The sequence below is a fragment of the Mastigoproctus giganteus genome, chromosome 7 (assembly GCF_048544385.1).
Source record: "Mastigoproctus giganteus isolate SK-2022 chromosome 7, ASM4854438v1, whole genome shotgun sequence".
NCBI classification, from domain to species: Eukaryota; Metazoa; Arthropoda; class Arachnida; order Uropygi; family Thelyphonidae; genus Mastigoproctus; species Mastigoproctus giganteus.
The window spans coordinates 153,064,110-153,084,601 of record NC_143581.1 but is presented as its reverse complement, the minus strand read 5'-3'; the positions used below and the strand labels follow the sequence as shown (position 1 = coordinate 153,084,601).

The window sequence follows — 20,492 nt, the reverse complement described above, 5'->3', positions numbered from 1 at the left end:
TAATTAATGGACACTGCTCATATTGGACTAAGTGGAGTCCCTCAGGCGTCAGTGTTGGGTCCATTGTTGTTATCTGTATTTATAAATAATATTGATGATAGTATATCAAGCTTAATGTCCAAGTTTGCAGACGATACAAAGTTTGGCAGGGTTGTTAAGGACGCTACTGACGCTATGCTGCTGCAACAGGATCTGGAAAGGTTGAGCAGATGGGCTGAGAGGTGGCAAATGAAGTTTAACATTTACAAATGTAAAGAACTACATATGAGAAACAGCAACCCCAGAGCAACGTATCAACTCTGTGGTACTACACTGACAGTGGTAGAATATGAAAAGGACCTGGGGGTAATTGTGCAGACAGATATGACGTTCTCTCAGCAGTGCAGACGGGCTGCAAGAGTGGCTCGTGGTGTCTTATCAATGATATATAGGAATTTTTCTAGCAGGGATAGGGAGGTGATTATTCCCTTGTATAAGGCAATGGTCAGGCTGCACCTTAAGTACTGTATACAGGTCTGGAGGCCTCATTTCAAGAAGGATGTAGAGCTGCTGGAACGAGTACAGAGAAGGGCAACAAGATTAGTGAATGGAACAAAGGGGTGCTCTTACGAAGAAAGGCTTAAGTTTTGCAAATTACAGTGTCTGGAGACTAGGCACCTGTGAGGTGATCTGATAAAGGTGTACAAAGCCTTGAATGGTTTGAGCATGCTCAATGCTGATGGGATACTGCCTCTTGCTCAGAATACTCACCTGAGAGGGCATAAATTCAAATTGAGGAAAGGCAGATGTAGGATAGATGTGCGGAAATTTGCCTTTAGCCAGTGAGTAGTTGGTTGGGGGAACAGACTTCCATCCTTTGTTATGGAAGTTGATAGCCTAAATAAATTTAAGGCTCAGCTGGACAGGTATTTCGAACAAACGGAGGGGTGAAGTGGAAGGGGTTTTTTTTTTTTTTTTTTGCTGATGCTGCATAAGCTTGCTTTCTTGCATCATATGCCTCTACTAATGCTAATGCTAAACTACACAGCAAAGAATGTAACAAGTTATATTGGGAATCAGACTTAGATAAGAAGAGAAACACATGGATTAGGCAGCAAACTCAAGTAAAGGACATTCTTATCAAAACTAAAGAACTAAAATGGTCTTGGGCAGGACACATAGCTCGAAGAATTGATGACAGATGGACTAAGAAAATAACAGAATGGTACCCAAGAGAAGCTGGAAGAAAAACTGGAAGACAATGACAGATATCGACAGATGAAATTCATGAGTTTGTGGGTAGTAAATGGATGGCCATTGCACAAAAGAGAAGGAAATGGAAAGTTGCTGGAGAGTTCTTCATCCTGCAGTGAATTGAAAATGGCTGATGTGATGATGATGGTTTCAGCATTTTTGTGAAGACCTCTATTGCACACAGATGTCAATTTAATACAGTTAATGTGGGGGACAAACCAAACAATATGCCACTGCCACTACTGTTACTAGGTGGCCAGGCATCAATTGCTGCTAGGGTCAACAGTGAATTTGTGTCATTGACTAATAGTCACAAGGTGATTAGTGATGAGGAAGTGAGGCATCCAAAATTATTGGAAGTCTCGGGCTGAAACCTGTTAGTTTGCCCTTAAATGTTACCTTTAAGTCTTTTAATTTTTTTTGTATGGCTTCAAAGAATTATTTGAAACTTTTGGAAATTGACAGTGATATAGGGGAAGGTTGTTACATGCAAGCATGCTATTCACACTGAAAATTAATATGACCAATCAACTGATTATCGAAAAAAATATTTAAATTTTCATTTTGCAGTTTAGTGAAAAATTTAGTTCATACAGTTGAGGTCAAATGATTTATTCAATGACTCAGCCATTATGTGAAAAATTTACCTATTTTGTAAAACAAATTTTTATTTCTAAAACTTAATGCTTTGCTTCAGTATTCCATTTTTATTAAACTGTACAGTTGTCATTATTAAAATCTGCATCTTCAGCAAATGCCTTTTAGAAAATTTATACTTTTAAGCCAAATTAACTAAATAAAGTAACTTTGTTTTACTCTGCCTATACCAAAAGAGACATAAATTGCCAAATTGAGAATGAGGCTAGCCCAACAGTTGACAATAGGCTAGTGCTAATCCTTGAAAGCAAAGGTTTCTACTTAATTATATACCATGCAGAAGGAATGGTGGGATTTGTCAAATATGGACTTCTGATATATAAAGCCAACCAGACAACAGTAGAATTTCACAAAAAATAAACTGGACTAATTAATTGAAATACGTAATTTCATGTGAAGAATGAAGCCAGAATGAAGTAGTAAACTCTTCTGGCTTTGGCCATCCAGAGTATATTTATTTCTGAAATAGATACAAGCATTTCCTTAGCATGAACCTTTTGCTCAAAATTTTTACTTTGGTTTTATATTAACTTAAGTTCATAGAATTTTTTAAATAATGTAAATTCCAATAAAATCATTAAATTTAGAAAAATTTTATTTCCTTAGAGTGAAATGCAAATACTACTGTACCTGCAAATTAAGCTAATCCTTGTACTCTTCATGTATCAATGGAAAAATAGTGCACTCCCCTTAAATAACAATAGAAACAATCCCAGTCATGTTTCCTTACACAGATCTGTGCCAAGAAAGTTATCACATACTATATATGGCGACTCCGTAGCCAGGTGGGCAGGAGCAGCCGTGTGTAGCGCACGCTTCTTGATCAGACTGGGGTTCGAGCCCGTGACCACCAAATACGGAGGATGCGGAAAGGTCAGGAAATGACCACCGCATATCCCTGGAGCAATATGGCCTTAGTTGCTAATGCTCCTAAAAAACAAATAACAACAACAACAATACTATATATGCAAATACAATGATAATTCATATCTCTTCGTATTCATATCTTTTCTGTGAATTACAAAAGTGTGTCAGTGGCCATACTGTAAAATGCACAGTTATTCCCATTTGCAGTATGGTGACGGATTGCTTGTACTCAGATTAATTTATACATTGTGCATTCTTGCACTTGGTTCAGCTGAATATTTATTTTGTTAGCAGCACTTATTCCACTGTTATAACAATATACACAGTGTGGACAAATGTACTTTACAAACTAAAATATTGTATGAATAAAGTACATGATACAAACCTGGAAACATCCATCCGGGATGCTTTCCTAAAATGTGAACATCTTGTATCTCTTTTCTTTGCTATGGAGAAAGCATATGACAACTTGGAGATTTGACATGTTAAAAGATTTGTATAATGCCATTCTCAAAGGGCATCTTCTCGTGTTTATTAAAAACATTTTAGCCAATCGGTCTTTCCAAGTTTGCGTGGGATCCTCACTCTCTTGCTCTTTTTGCCATCAAAGTAAACACTATCACAGAACAACTTCCTCCAACTGTAAACAGTGCCCTCTATGTTGATGACTTTAGCATATTCTCTCAGTTATGCAACATGAAGATTATTGAAAGACAACTGCAACAAGCCATCGATTGCCTTAACTCCTGGGCACTTGCTAATGGATTCAGGTTCTCGCCGCAGAAGACCATTTGTATACATTTTTGTCATAAGCAGAATCTTCAACCTGAACCCAGTGGCAAATAGATAGCTAAAAGCTTATAGGGTTTGTATAACAAAATGTGCATAATAGTAGTAGTAGTAGTAGTAGTGGCATGTGATGCAAGAAAGCATGTGTATGAGCTTATGCAGCATCAGCCAAAAAAAAACCACACCATTCCCTCCAAATGCCTGTCCAGTTCCTCCTTAAATTTATTCAGCCTATCAACTTCCACAACGACAGATGGAAGTTTGTTCCAGCAATTAACCACCCGCTGGCTAAAGGCAAATTTCCGCACATCTATTCTACATCTGTCTTTTCTTAATTTGAATTTATGCTCCCTTAGGTTCGTAATCTGAACAAGTGGAAGGATCCCATCAGAATTCAGTGTGCTCAACCCATTCAAGGCCTTATACACCTCAATCAGACGAAATATTCTAGTAGCGCAAGAGATAAAATTCTTGTGACTCGTATTTGATAAAAAGTTGACCTTCCTGAAACACATCCGCCAACTCTGCACAAAGTGCATGAGAGGCCTGAATATTCTCCACTCTCATTCCTCTACATTTTGGGGTGTGGACCGATGCACCATATTATGTATATACCGTGCACTTGTATGATCGAGACTAGATTACAAGTCCCAAGTATACGCGTCAGCCAGAAACAGTGTACTTTGATGGCTGGACCCTATTCATCATCAGGCTATCCGTCTCGCTACTGGAAGCATATCAAACATCTCCTGTCCAGAGCCTATACGCTGAAGCATATGAACCACTGTTATTGCTTCAACGTAAGCAGTTGTCTCTAAAGTACATTTTTAAAACTGAAATCCCTGCCAGACCATCCGTTTTTGAGCCACGATTTTGAGCCACGATGGGAAAGTTTGTACAACACCAGTAAGACTGCCAACTGTCCTTTTGGTATTCATCTCCATGAGCTACTCAGAGAACTTAAAATCAAGTTAGACAAGGTTGCCCAAACACCAAAGCAGCCCATTCCATCCTGGTATGCTCACGCTCCGGCATGCGACTTTTCCCTTAAAAACTGGGGATAGTCAGATACTCCATCATCTGTCTGCCCGCAGCTCTATTCATCACACTGAGCCGAACATTCTGATTTCGTGCTAGTCTACACAGACAGCTCAAAGTTGGAATCATATGTGGGATCTGCTTCTGTCTTTCCAGACACCACTGTTATCAGAGCAGATTCTCTGAATGCAGCATATTTACTGCAGAGCTGCACTCTATAGAGTTAGCCTTGGATCACATTAGTAAATGCCAAAATCAACGGTTCATTTTATGTTCTGATTCTTTGAGTGCCTTACAGGCTTTAAGCTTTATTGCATTTTATGTATTTACCTTTCTTGACGTAACCTTTCTGGAAGGTTACAATATCTTTTATTCGTTTGTATATTTTATGGAATGGTTGTGGCACACCATAGCCTTAGTTGCTTTTGCACCAATAAAATCCGAACCAAACTGATAGAGGACATCTTCAAGTTTTTATTCACCAACTGGAAAATATGCATGCTGCAGTAAATGGCAGCATGGTTACAAAACTGTAATCATGGCATAATTTGGCCTTTCACATGATGAATTGTTGCAAAGTGTATGGACCTTTCTCCTTTGCAGAAGAAAGGTCACAGACATTCTGCATTTGATAGTAACGTAGTGTTAATTATCTGGCAGCACCAGGGATTTTTCCCAACTCTGTGCATCTGCTCTGGACTTGTTACAGAATTTCCTTATGCTCCAACTGCAAGAATGACAATGATAGCAACTTAATTTTCCAACAAGATGGAGCTGTGCCACATTACCACCAAGTTTTTGCATACTTGAACACTGTGTTTTATGGGAAGTGGATTAGAAGAGGAAGACCAATTTTATGGTTATTATGATCCCTTGATGTAACTCCTTTAGATTTTACTCTATGAGAATTTGTGAAAGACTAGGTGTATGTTCTCCCTGTGCCAGGAACCATTATGGTACTTGAACAACACATTTGTGAAGCAATAAACTGTGCAGGGATATATTGTACGGAATATAGGAGGCACTGGATTATAAGTGGCATCTGTAGATATTAAAGGTGCTCATACTGAACACCTCAACTAAAACTTGAAGATATTTTCTCTATCACCTGGATGTAGTTTTAGTTTTGTATCATGTACCCTAGTCAAACAATAACATTTTAATTTTGTAAAGGAGGTTATTATATAAATGATTAACTAAGTGATTAGTCAATCATTTTGATTGACTAATCACTTAATTTTGATGTTGGGTCCACTGTTTTGTATATTTATCAATGATATTGATGAAGGTATATCAGGCTTAATGTCGAAGTTTGCAGATGATACAAAGGTTGGCAGGGTTGTTAATGACAGTAGTGGCAGTGTGCTACTGCAACAGGATCTAGATAATTTGGGCAGATGGGATAAGAAGTGGCAACTGAAGTTTAACCTTGACAAATGCAAAGTACTGTATATGGGTAGAAGTAACCCCAGAGAAAGGTGCCAACTGTGTGGTACTTAAGGTGGTAGAAAATGAAAAAGACCTGGGAGTAATTGTGCAGTCAGATATGAAGTTTTCTGAGCAATGCAGACAGGCTGCCAGGGCAGGTCATGGGTTTTTGTCAATGATATATAAGAATTTTGCTAGGAAAAAGGAGGTGATTGTCCCTCTGTATAAGGCAATGGTCAGGCCACGCCTTGAGTACTGCGTATAGGTCTGGAGGCCTCGTTTTAGGAAGGATGTAGATTTACTTGAGCGTGTACAGAGAAGGGCAACAAGATTGGTAAGGGGAATGAAGGGATCCTTTTATCAAGAGGCTTAAGTTCTGCAAATTGCAGTGGCTGGAGACTAGGCACCTGCGCAGTGATCTGATTGAGGTGTATAAGGCCTTGAATGGGTTGAGCACGCTGAATTCTAATGGGATCCTTCCACTTGTTCAGATTATGAACCTAGGGGGCCATAAATTCAAATTATGAAAGGACAGATGTAGAATAGATGTGCGGAAATTTGCCTTTAGCCAGCGGGTGGTTAATTGCTGGAACAAACTTCCATCTGTCGTTGTGGAAGTTGATAGGTTGAATAAATTTAAGGGGGAACTGGACAGGCATTTGGAGGGAATGGTGTGATTTTTTTTTTTTTTTTGGCTGATGCTGCATAAGCTCATACACTTGCTTTCTTGCATCACATGCCACTGCTACTACTATTAGGCAATTTTCCTGTCAAATTTTAACAGAATTATTAACCTGGTAGTGGCAGAGCACCTGCACAGGATCCATTTGCTTTTTAATTTTTAGGAGAATGTTTTGTTTTTTTTTTTTAATTCTCCTTGAACAGTGCCAATATTTCATCTTTTCTTAATGGATTGCAATGCTTATTCTGTTTAAATTTCTAAGTTTTAAAAAAATATATTAAAATTTTTAAAACCGTTTTGTACCTTTTTATTTTCATAAAAACAAAAATAATTAATTGTGCTGAAAATTACAAACACATTTTAGACATAAAATAGAAGCATCAGCAGGGCCGTGCCGAGCCATTTAATGCCCGAGTCAAGAATGAAAAATTGTGCCCTACTCATGGCAACTTTGGCAATTATTTAATCTTTCTTTTGGTGCCCCTTTCTGCTTTTAATCCGAGGCAAGAGCCTCATTCGCCTCACACTGAACACGGCTCTGAGCATCAGTCTCTTGGTATGTTCCATTTTCTAATTTAAAAGACCATTAGATGCATGAATTTCAAACATCCACACTGTCTGCTTATTATACATATAAGTATTGTTAAAAATTAAAAAAAAAAAAAAAAAAAAACAAGAACGTATCTTTGATATTATTATTTACTTCCATTTCCAGGTTTATTTCAAAATTTATATAAAATTTGGCATCCTTCATAGCATATGAAATTTGAAATTACATATGTTAATTCCCACAGAGTGGCAGCCATTTTGAGACACTATCAGATTTTGTGTTATTGTGTAAACAATAAAAAATCTTTCAAAAACAACTGGGGTAAGACTGGATGTTTATTGAACTAGTGGGTGAGGGGAAGACAAGTAACCTGGAATTTTAAATATATACAATGTCAGCACTTGTCTTGTACCATGCCACTCCTCAAGCAAAAACCAAATAGGCGCTCCATTGCCAAGTTAAATGGTGATACTGATGATCCATTCATATGCAAAAGATATAATTTCTGACTTTTAGGCATAAGTTAAAATTACTGTATCATTATATTTGTCTTACCTTTAAAACATCTCATTAAAATCTCTACATTATTATTTTCACAGGTGTCTGTCAATGGCAAAGCAGTTCGTAGCCACAATTTTCCCCATTTGCAGTTTACATCCAACAGCACTCAGTTGAAGATTACCTTTGATAAACTGTGGCCTAAGTATAATCATTCCAGATATGCCATGGAATTTGTAGCTATAACATATAATTCTGATAAAGCACACAAGTGGGATAAATCAGAAAGGAAGTCAATTGATGATGAATATACCCCAGGAGTGTTTAAAGTACGTACTGTATACATCATAATGCATTTCTCATACTGAACATATACAACTATATAAAACTGTTTCGTCAAAAAAAAAATTTTTTTTAATAACAGGAATTCATAAAAGCCTTTTCATTCAGGGCTGTAGCTGATCTTAGATACAGAGAGTAGGGCTTTTCCTTTTGAACTGTTTTTGGTTTTAATTCATGTCACCAGCCAAAGTTGAGAAATGCTTTCTGTCAAGATGCGGCACTTTAATGGCCCCTGTTCATACCGTGGCAGAGTTAGTCAGTCTCAGGAAAGATTAGCATGTGTTTTTCTCTCCTCAGACTAACCAACCATATAATATGTGTGCACTTTATAGCAAGCCATGCTAACTCTTCATAACCTTAATGCAAATTCTAAAACAGCTACCCCACTATGAAGTACACAGGTTCAATTTATTAACATATATCCAGAGATGTTTTCCTTTAAAATATCTATGTATGACCTTGTGTTAGTATGCAGGCATAGAGCAGGACAGGTTAGCTTCAAACCTGTATTTTTCCCACAGACATTAAAGTCATGCCTTCAACCTGTAAGTGTATAATATACTTTAGCGGTTAGTCAGTTGGTTGTTCAAAATATAAACAGTGTATTTGATGGGCAGTCTACTGCCACCAGTTGGCTACCTTTCTTTTGGTCAGTGGTCCTAAATACACTGTTGTTCAAAGAAAGTGCATCACCCCTTAAAATGGTAATTGTAATCTGTAAGAAATATGGCAATATTTCTTACAGATTGCATCAGATAAGATTGACATGAGCAGGTGATGATGTAATAATACATCAGCTGTTACTTTCAGTTATATAAGCATGCTCTGCAAGAGTTGCTGTCATTCCTTGCTTGTGTCAGGATGATGAGTTATGTGCAGTTGACGCCACGAAGAAAGAGTGCTATTGCTGCTTTACGTGAGGAAGGATGTTCTTCCCATCATATTGCTTATAGAGTGTCTTGTAATCAGTCGACAGTGAGTAAATTTCTTTCCAAACTCAAGAATACTGCCTATCAGCATAGGAAAAAAGGAACCGAATGCAAATGAGTCTCTATGCCAAAAAACAGGACTGCGTTTTGAAGCGCTTATGCCTTAAAAACAATAAAGCTTCTTCGTCTGAGCTGAAAAGAGAATGGGAAGAACATACAGGAGTGGTAGCAAGTGCAGTAACGTCAGCAGATGCCTCTTCAAAAATGGACTTGTAGCCCGTCGTCCTAAGAAGAAGGCCCTCCTCACACAAAAAATGAAAAAGGCCCAATTAATTTGGTGTAAGGAGCATGCCAAATGGATCTCCAAGCAGTCGAAGTCAGTTATTTTCTCAGATGAGAAGAAATTCAACCTGCATGGCTGTGATGGGAGACAAACGATTGGCTGTAGATGTGGTGAACAATACCATCCAGACTGTCTACAGTGAAATTCCCTTCAAGACAAATGATATGGGGTTGCATTTCGTATCATGGAGTAGGTCACCTGCAGTATATAAAAGGTTCCATAAATGCCAATGGATACCTGGCTGTATTGGAAGGCAAATTGCTGCCAACCATAAGAGACCATTTCAACCTGCCAAGTAACTGCATCTTTCAGGATGACTCTGCTCCTTGTCATCGGGTGAAAAGTGTAAGTAGGCACTTCTGTAGTTACTTTAGCTTCATTTCTCCATTAGAGGTTCGACAGTAATGTGTTTACATTTGTTACAGGTGAAAAAATGGTTGGAAGAACAGTCCATTACAACTGTTAGCTGGCCAGGAAACAGCCTGGACCTGAATCCTATAGAGAACTGTTGGCATCGTGTGGAATCTGCAGTTGCAAGAAAGAAACCAAAGATCCTTCGTGAACTTCAGGAAGCCATAATTCAATTGCAACCAAGAACTATCAGTTGATTATCTTCAGAAATTGATCTTGTCAATGCCTCAATGGTGTGCTGCTGTCATCAGGGCCAGAGATTCAGCTAAATATTAGTTTGCACCTGGTGAACTTTTCATTTTGTTTTCCATTTAAAATAATAAACTGAAGAAAACTGAGGTCTTCCGATAACATTTTTTCCATAATTGTCATGTTTACCAAAACTGTTGTATAAAGGTTGCAAATGCTTATTTTGGAATATTTTAAGAGCACCTGTCAAATATTACTTAACTTTGCCTTCTTTTGTTCATATTTCTATTTGTGATATTAGCATTAGTAGAGGCATTTGATGCAAGAAAGCAAGCTTATGCAGCATCAGCCAAAAAAAAAAAAAAATAATAAATAAATAAATAAATAAATAAAAAATAACCACTTCCACTTCACCCCTCTGTTCGTTCGAAATACCTGTCCAGCTGAGCCTTAAACTTATTTAGGCTATCAACTTCCACGACAAGGGATGGAAGTCTGTTCCGCCAACCAACCACCCGCTGGCTAAAGGCAAATTTCCGCACATCTATCCTACATCTGTCTTTCCTCAATTTCAATTTATGCCCTTTTAGGTGATTATTCTAAGCAAAAGGAAGAATCCCATCAGCATTGAGTATGCTCAAACCATTCAAGGCTTTATACACCTCTATCAGATCACCTCGCTGGTGCCTAGTCTCCAGACACTGTAATTTGCAAAACTTAAGCCTTTCTTCGTAAGAGCACCCCTTTGTTCCATTCACTAATCTTGTTGCCCTTCTCTGTACTCGTTCCAGCAGCTCTACATCCTTCTTGAAATGAGGCCTCCAGGCCTGTATACAGTACTCTAGGTGTGGCCTGACCATTGCCTTATACAAGGGAATAATCACCTCCTTATCCCTGCTAGAAAAATTCCTATATATCATTGACAATACACCATGAGCTACTCTTGCAGCTCGTCTGCACTGCTCAGAGAACTTCATATCTGCTTGCACAACCACCCCCAGGTCCCTTTCATTCTCTACCATTGTCAGTGTAGTACCACAGAGTTGATAGGTTGCTCTGGGGTTGCTGTTTCCAGTACGTAGTACTTTACATTTGTCAATGTTAAACTTCATTTGCCACCTCTCAGCCCATCTGCTCAATCTTTCCAGATCCTGTTGCAGCAGCATGGTGTCAGTAGTGTCCTTGACAACCCTGCCAACCTTCGTATCGTCTGCAAACTTGGACATTAAGCTTGATATACCATCATCAATGTCATTTATAAATACAGAAAACAATAATGGACCTAATACTGAACCCTGAGGGACTCCACTAATAACATTAGTCCTCGATGAGCAGTGTCCATTGATTACCACTCTCTGTCTTCTCCCCCTCAACCACCCCTTTATCCATAGCTGCAATTTGCCTCCAATGCCACACTGCTTCAATCTGTGCAGCAGTCTTCCATGTGCAACAGTATCAAAAGCCTTTCTAAGATCCATGTATATAATATCAAAGTTATTCCCTGCATCCAATTCTTTTGTGACTGCATCATAGTATCCAATCAAATTGGCCAGGCAAGACTTACCCTTAATGAAACCATGCTGTGTCCGAGCTATAACTGAAGTTTTGTCTAGATGATCCTGCAGTGCTTCTTTAACCAGTGCCTCCATTACTTTTCTGGGAACAGAAGTTAAACTCACAGGTCTATAATTACTTGTGTCAGCCTTTGATCCTCCTTTGTGAATTGGAGTCACATTTGCACATCTCCAGTCTATGGATATCTCCCCTGAGTCCAAGGAAGCTCTCATAATTATGGCTAAGGGTTTGCTTACTTCCTTTGCTGCCTCCTTTAATATAACTGGATAGATATCATCCACCCCAGGTGCCTTTCTTGTGTTTATCTTCAACAATTTCTCCTCCACTTTACTCTCAGTTATTACAAGAGTATCTGGCTTACTGCCAGAGTTAAATACACCTCTGGCATTCCCCTTGCTGAATAATTCCTCGTGTGTGAATGTCGATGCAAAATATTCATTTAGTTTGTTAGCTACCTGAGCAGGATCATCAACAGTTGAACCATTGATATCAAGTGGACCAATCTGATTCATCCCCTTCCTTCTAGAGTTTACATAAGTAAAGAACTCTGTGCTGTTTTTCTTTGTATCCTTTGCCAAAGATTTCTCGTAATCTGCCTTCGCCTGCCTAACCTCCTTTGTAACTTGGTTACAGATCAACTTATATCTCTGATAGGCTTCTGTGTCACATGTTAATTTATATGTATCCCATGCACTTTCTTCTCTGCCATATGTCTCATTAGTTCATCTGACATCCATTTAGGCCTAAACCTTGAACAATATTTCTTAGTTGGTATGTAAAGCCTAGTAGCTTCCAAGATAAGTTCTTTGAATGCTTCCCATTTTGAATTTGCTGTTGGTAACATCATCATTTGGTCCCACTGTATAGATTTTAAATACTCTCTCAGACCATCATAGTCGCCTTTAAGAAAGCAAAAACCCCTCCGTTTACTGCTGATGGTAGTTACTTCTTTAAGTAAATCCCACTTCAGCACCCTGTGATCACAGCCACCTGGTGGTTCCTTTATCTGCAGATTCTTAATGCATGAAGAATCACTACTGATAATCAAATCAAGAGTATTACTCCCTCTAGTTGCCTCCCAAAAATGCTGATGTGGCAAACAATCATCCAAAAATACACAAAAGCCTTGCTACCGTGTGAGTGAGCAACCCACAAATTCCAGTCAATATCTGGGAAATTAAAATCCCCCATTATAAGACTCTCTGATTTACTGGCCCACTCTATTTCCCTGTACAGTTTCTTATTATACTCATAAGAGTCTTTAGGCTTATAGTACTCCTACTCTCAATTTTGATCTCCCAATGCTTATGTCACACCAATCTGACTCGACACTGCACTGTCCAGCGATGTCGACTGGCTTCACTTCCTTGGATTTTATGTGTTTCTTAACTAATACCTCCCTTCCTATCCTGTCTATCCTTTCTGTACACATTGTACTCCCCAAATTCCAGTTCTGCATTCCCTATATCTGTGTGACACCACGTCTCTGATATCCCAACACAATATCTGCCTTTGATGTTTTGAACAATACCTCAAATTCATTAAATTTATTTACCAAACTCCTAGCATTGGTGTACACGCAAGTATACCTGCACCTGTTCCTATTCTTAGCTACCGTAACACAACCCACGTGGTTACTTGTACCGCAGTGACTCCCAGTAGTCTCTGAAATATCCTGCAACCTGTTTTCCAGGCTTCTGCTCATTCCAATAGAAGCAATGCAAGAATCACTTTCACCTCTGCCAGTGGCTACTGTTAATCTATTAGTCCTTGTATCCCCACAAGCTAGCAGTTTTCCGACCCACCTAACACTGCTTCGATAGCATCAACAAATATTCTTGCACCCTTTCTATTTAAGTGTATCCCATCCCTGTAGAAGCAGTCTCTCCTGTTAACAAGTACAGACCAGGCTGAAAAAAATTCTACCCCTTGAGCCTTGCACAATCTTTCCAGGGCCGAATTGATCGACAAGACTCTCATCATATACTCCCTCCTATCGTGTCTGGGCTGAATTGCAGACACTTTCAAATTCAACCCTAATTCACGGCTTTTTTTCAACAGTGACCTGTGCTTGTTAAGTAATTCTGCCAGTCTCCTACTCTTAATATCATTAGTGCCAACGTGTACAACTATATCACCTTTTGTGCCCTTAAAAGATGATATCCGCTCTACAATATCATCAACCTTTGGGCCTCCATAGCTAGGTGGGAAGGAGTAGTAGTGCGTAGCGCACGCTTCTTGATTAGACCGGGGTTCGAGCCCATCACCACCAAATACGGGGGATGCGGAAAGGTCATGGAATGACCACCGCATATTCCCGGTGCAATATGGCCTTAGTTGCTAATGCTCCGAAAAACCAAATAACAACAACAACCCACTGGCAGACATACCCTGGTTCTGTTCCACCCATCCTTTTTACAAAGCATGTTCCCCGTTTCCCTGACAATGTTCCCCGTTTCCCTGACAATGTTCCCCGTTTCCCTGACATGTTCCCCGTTTCCCTGACAATACCAACTTCAATGGAAAAGTTTGGTGAAACTTAAACAGTTGCTCTTGACATTTCAAAAGCTTTTAATCGTGTTTGGCATAAAGGTGTTCTAAATAAGCTTCCATTTTAGGATTTGTGAACTGTTTTTTGTAATTGGGTCTCCAGTTTTCTCTCTGACTGCTCACTGCAGATTATGTTAGATGGTTCTCTGTCTTCTAACTTCTCCACTAAAGCTAGTGTTCTCCAAAGTTCAGTTCTTTCTCGCATTCTGTTCCTGTTGTATATTAATGACCGGAAATCCTATCCATAGTTTTGCCAATGATAGCACATTGCATTCCACCTTCCAGTTTGAGAAACCTTGACACACTCAAACAGCTTCTATTTCTCGAATATCCACTACCAATTCCTTAAATGCTGATCTCCAGTGGGGCGTGGATAACTTAGTTGATTTGAATCCAAAACTCAGACCTGTCTTATATCTTGCAAAAAGAATTCTTCTGCTCCTATGCTTATCTTCATTGCCACTCCAATTTCTAGGGAAGATCATATCTCTATTGGGGATTTTTTTTTTTTTTTTTTTTCTTAGTTGTTGGAGCATCGGCTTTTGTGGCCATAATGCACCTCCCAAAATTTTTGCATTTTTACTCTGATCCAAGCTAGATACGGGATTCAAACCCACAACCTTTGGCTTGCCAGGCAGGCACATTACTCACCTGGCTAGCCCGGTCGGCTATTGGGGATTACCCTGACTTCTAATCTCCCTTGGCATAAGCATATTACTAATATTGTTTCCTCTGTATCTAAAAAACTGGGTTTTCTCTTTTACTCTCGGCATTACTTTTCTTCCAAACAGCTGTTTACTCTGTACAAATTGCAAATCTGCCCTACCATGGAATATTATTCCCACATCTGGGACAGTGCCCCCCAAAACCTCTCTCAGGCTTCTAAATTCCATTCAAAAGATGGCAGTTAAGTTAATTAATGACCCATCTCTAACAGTCTCTCTCCACACTCTGTCTCATAGATGGTCTGATTCTGCTGCATTCCTTTTCTATAGATACTTCCTTGGGAACTGTTTTTCTGAATTGGCTTCTATAATCCCCTCTCTCACTATTTTCCAAAGCAGTCCGAACCCATGCCACAGCCAGTCACCTTCCTTTTACTACCCAACTTCAAACTCGCAGAACCAACTTTTCTTCTTCCTTGTTTATTCATTCAGCCCGTTTTCTGGAACAACCTTCCGTCCTACATAATTCCTGAAAATTACAATCTACAGAAGTTCAAGTCTAATGTCAGCAAATATATTCTTTCATCTTCTCAACTTCCAACCGATCATCATCAGCCATTTTCAATCCACTGCAGGATGAAGGCCTCTCCAGCAACTTTCCATTCCTTCTGTTTTTTTGCAATGGCCATCCATTCACTAGCCACAAACTCATGAATTTCATCTGTCCATCTCCGTTGTTGTCTTCCAGGTTTTCTTCTAGCTCCTCTTGGGTGGGTACCATTCTGTTATTTTCTTAGTCTATCTGTCATCATGTCTTCGAGCTATGCATTCTGCCTAAGACCATTTTAGTTTAGTTTTTATAAGAATATCCTTTAATTGAGTTTGCTGCCTAATCCATATGTTTCTCTTCTTATCTAACAGCCTGATTCCCAATATAATTCGTTCCATTCTTTGCTGTGTAGTTCTTAGCTTCTCTTCCATTCTTTTGGTGAGCGCCCAAGTTTCACTTTCATGTCATAGTGGTGACTATACACTGGTTCGTTATTTTATGTTCCAGACAAATTGGGATATTGCTCTTCAGTATGTGACTATATTTCCTGAATGCTATCCATCCAAAATTTATTCTTCTCTTGACTTCCAGCCATTTATCATTATTACAGCTAATCACTTGACCCAGATAAGTATATGACTCCACCTTTTCAATTACTGCTCCTTCAATCATTATATCCCTTTCTGTGGCATACTTGTTCATCATTACTTTTGTTTTAGCCATATTCATCTTTAGTCCAAAATCCTTACTAACTCTGCATAACTGATTAAGATTTTCCTCTAATTCTTTGGGATTGTGGCTTATGACCACAATGTCATCTGCAAATCTTAAATGGTTTAGGTACTCTCCATTCACATTGACTCCTTTCCGTGACCAGTCTAATCTTCTGAAAGCTTCCTCAAGGGTAGCAGTAAACAACTTTGGAGATAGTGTCTCCTTGTCAAACTGCTTTCTCAATTTTAAATTTACTACTGTCTTTGTCTAGTCTAATAAAGGAGGTTGCATTCTTATATATTTTCTTCAAAATCATAATATATGCCTTGTCTCTCCAGTGCCCGAAACATTGCCTTATGCTGTATGAAGTCAAATGCCTTTTCATAATCCACAAATGCCAGGCATAATGGTGTTTTATATTCATTTGCTTTCTCCCTTAGCTGTGACATTACGTGAAGGTGACCATAGTTGAGAATCCAGCTTGCTCTTTCGGTTGATTCTCATCAAGTATTCTTTCTAATCTGTTAGTAATGACCCTTGTGAACGACTTGTAGATGTGGGATAACAAGCTAATTGGTCTATAATTTCCAATTTCTGATTTATCTCCTTTCTTATGCAGGAAAACTATTATCGCATTATTCCACTCCTTGGGCATCACACTTTTCTAATGCATTTTGTGAAGAGTTTTGCCAGTTTTTGTGTCATGTCTCTTCCTCCCAATTTTAACAACTTTACAGTAACTTCATCTTCCCCTGGGGCTTTCTGATTTGTCATTTTCTTCAATGCATGTTCTGCCTCATCAGGAAGGATATCAGGTATGTTGTATATGTTACTAATTTGCAATCCATCTTTCCCACTGCTGGCATCATTCCCTCGTTCCTTGTGTAACTCTTTATAGTAGTCTTCTGCTATTTTAAATATGCCTTCTGTGCTCTTTATAAGTACACCATTGCTATTCTTCAGTTTCAGTATCGTTTGTCTTTCTGTAGTACTGCTCATGGCTGCTGATTTAAATCCTTTGTTTTCCCTTAATGCTTGTTCTACTTTTCTTGTGTTAAATTTTCTTATGTCCTCTCTGAGTCTCTTTCTAATGGCATTGCATAACTAAGTATAACTCTTCTTGCTCTTCATTTGTTGTCTTCGGTTCATCATGACAAGTGTTTCTTGACTAATTTTTTCTTCTTTGGATTTCTTTTTACCTATAGGTTTCATGGGCTTTATCACTTTCAGAAATTTGTAATATTCTTCATCAATATCTTGGTTCTGAGCCATCTGCAGAAGCTCAAACTTGTTCTTAAGTTCCAGTACATACTGCTTTTTCTCCTCTTCTGTTATCTCAAAGACCTTCGTATTATTAACTCCAGTCAGTTTTTTTCCTTTCTTTTCTTATATATGTATCAAGCATCTTACCATTCTGTGATCACTTCCAACATTTACCTTATTCAGGACGGTAACATCATTCACGATGTATCATCTGTTAGTGAGGATGAAGTCTATTTCATTAGTTGTTAATCCATTTGGGCTCTTCCATGTCCACTTTCTGTTCATTTTTTTCTTGAAAAAAGTGTTCATTACTGACAATTTTCAAGATTCTGCAAATTCCACAAGTCTTTCACCTCTGTCATTTCTTTCACCAATTCCAAAATTTCGTATTGTTCCCCTTTCTGCACTGTTTTGTCTCTTTCCAACCTTAACATTGAAGTCCCCCATAATGATAATGTAGTGGGTTTTTTGATCATCTAGAAGACTCTCAGGTTCTATATACATTTCTTCAACCTCTTCATCATCATGGCTTGATGTTGGTGCATAAATCATTATAACCTTTAGCTTGTACCATTTAGAAGTCCTGAGTAGTAGTCTTGACACCCTTGGTGATGTACTTTTGAATTCCAAAATGTTGTGTTTTATATCTTTATGGACCAGAAACCCAACTCCAACCCATGCACGGTTCTAAGTACTATAAGTTCTGATACCTCTCGTTTGGGGTTTCATGAAAAAAAAGAAACAGATTAAGTTAATTTATTCATTGGTGGGAGCATATATTCCTGTCAATGTGTGAAGATTGTAATTAGCATTAATTTCATAATTGTTTTGTTTTGTCATTATTTCAAATTTTGTCTGTTGTTTTTTTATTTATTTATTTAATACACAGCTACTTATGTTATATGTATCAGCTGGCCTACATTTCAGTCTGCCTGATCGGCAATACAGTTTTTCTTCTTGAATTTGTGTTGTTATATTAAACCATGAAATAGCTTCTGTTGAGTTTTCCTATTTCTAGATAGGTTTTGTCTTCTTTAAAATGCAAAATAAAAAAAAATTTCTGTCTTCATTTAATGTATTCTTGGTTTTCTTCCCAATTTGAAACTTTATAAAACTTGTGTCAATAGTCATTTGATACAAGTTATGACACTTGTATCAAATGACTATTAATACAAATAACAGGCTGATTAATGATATATAAAGCTAGACTAATTTCCATGTGCTAATTATGACTTTTTATGGATTAATTTGACGGACATTTAGTGTACTAATAATGAGGAGAGCTGACGTTTTCCAATTTATTTAAGTGTTTAAACATTCATTTTTTTAATATTTAGAATATTAAAATAATTTAAAGAAAATATTAAATTTACATATAAATTATTCTTTTGTATTTTTTGCTAATGATTTAAATCATTATGGTGTGTATGATCATAAGAAATATGGAATATAACAAGGTACATTTTCATTTTTTTTAAAGTTTTTATTAAAATATTTTCTATTATATAAAAAAATCAAAAAAAACTTAAATAATATTTAAGAAATTTCTAGAATATTTAAGAATATTCCATAAAGTTGTAAAAGACTCCTGAATATGATAGAACATTGTAGCTGATTATAGAAGGTTATAGATGATTCTAGAGTGTTCTGCAATAATATAAATTGAGGAGTAAGAGCTGTAACATAAAATTGAACACCCGTCATTCAAAAAAGAGTGTATGGTGAAGTTTTGTGTGTTTCGTGATAAACCTGGCAAGAAATAGGGAACTGAGAGTTGAAAAGAAAAGTGCTATCATAACTCTGTATAAAGAAAGTTTAACTATGTATAAAGAAAGTTATTCCATGAAAAGTATTGTCAAAAAACTAGTTCATTTAAAGGAATACAAACTACCATTTGAATATTCAAAGAGACACAATATAATAGCGTAGCTTTATTTAATTTATTATGGTACTCACCTTTTTATAATCTGCGTTGATGTTGGAATAAAATGGATGATAATTTTAAATTTAAGTTAGCGTGAATAAGTTAGGATTTAAAAACAGAATTAAAATTCCTATTATCAAATTAAAATCCAGTTTTAAAAATTTTCCAATATGAAGCCCTAGTTATAGAATGGTTTCGCCACCATTCCACTCTCCAAGTATTAAATTCCAAACTACCCTATAACATAGCACCGGTCTGGAATCTCATGCACCTGAGATTCCCTCGTGTATCCAGGAGCATCACAGGAACTTAGTCTTCTTAAATACACGCGTTTACTCTCATTCTACCATTGCCAACTGAAGACGTATAAAACGAAAGCCACTTGTTATGGCTATTGGCCTTCTGTTTCCAACTATATAACTTCAATTTGTTTTAAATTTCAACATTGACAACCAAGGACGAAGGCGTGCACTTCTTCCTTGCGCATATTTTAATTCTGTTTTTAAATCCTAACTTAAATTTAAAATTATCATCCATTTTATTCCAACATCAATGCAGATTATAAAAAGGTGAGTACCATAATAAATTAAATTAAGCTACGCTATTATATTGTGTCAGTTATAAATGGTACTTTAAGAGATCTACAATTTTCGAATATTCAAAGAGATTGGCAATTTACTGAATAAACCACATGCAACAGCAGAAGCACAAGGTAAGACCATAACACTGATTTCTAAATGCAGTCAACAACTTACTACACCTGAAATCTGAGGTGAGTTCAATAAGAACAGAGAAACTCCTGTGTCTACATCCACTATAAAGCTTTGTGTTAAAGAAGCAGGACTTTGTGGTTATGTAGCGATCCAAAACCTTTATTAAAACCAGATATTTGAAGGAAACAGTTGGCTTTGGCTAACAGCCATCAACATTGAACAGTTGAAGAGTGGAAAAATGTACTGTGGACATATGAATCCAAATTTAAAATTTTTGGGTCAAAGTGTAGAGTATATGTATGTGAGACAAACAGCTGAAGTAAAAATGATGCCACATTATTTAGTGCCTACAGTCAAGAATGGTGGTGGTGGTTCCATTATGATCTGGGGTTGCTTATGTTTTTCCAAAGTGGGTGTCATTATCAGAATTGAACGAATTTTAAGATAAAAAGGCCATAGAAACATTTTTGAACATAAGTCAATATCCTCTGGACTTTGTGGAAGAAATTTTATATTACAACAAGAGCTCTGAGCTGTGCAGGGACTTTATAGCAACTAAATAACAGAAGGCGGAGGGATATT

At 37.6% G+C, this 20,492-nt stretch overlaps 1 protein-coding gene across 1 annotated transcript in view; it reads left to right on the top strand.

Moving 5' to 3' along the window:
• Positions 1 to 20,492, top strand: part of LOC150083267 (glycosylated lysosomal membrane protein A-like) — a 132,088-nt gene that overhangs the window by 88,213 nt on the left and 23,383 nt on the right. Inside the window, exon 4 of the mRNA XM_090377139.1 lies at positions 7,844 to 8,071. Within this exon, the coding sequence (XP_090233265.1) occupies positions 7,844 to 8,071 (228 nt within the window). The remainder of the gene's footprint in view (positions 1 to 7,843; positions 8,072 to 20,492) is intronic.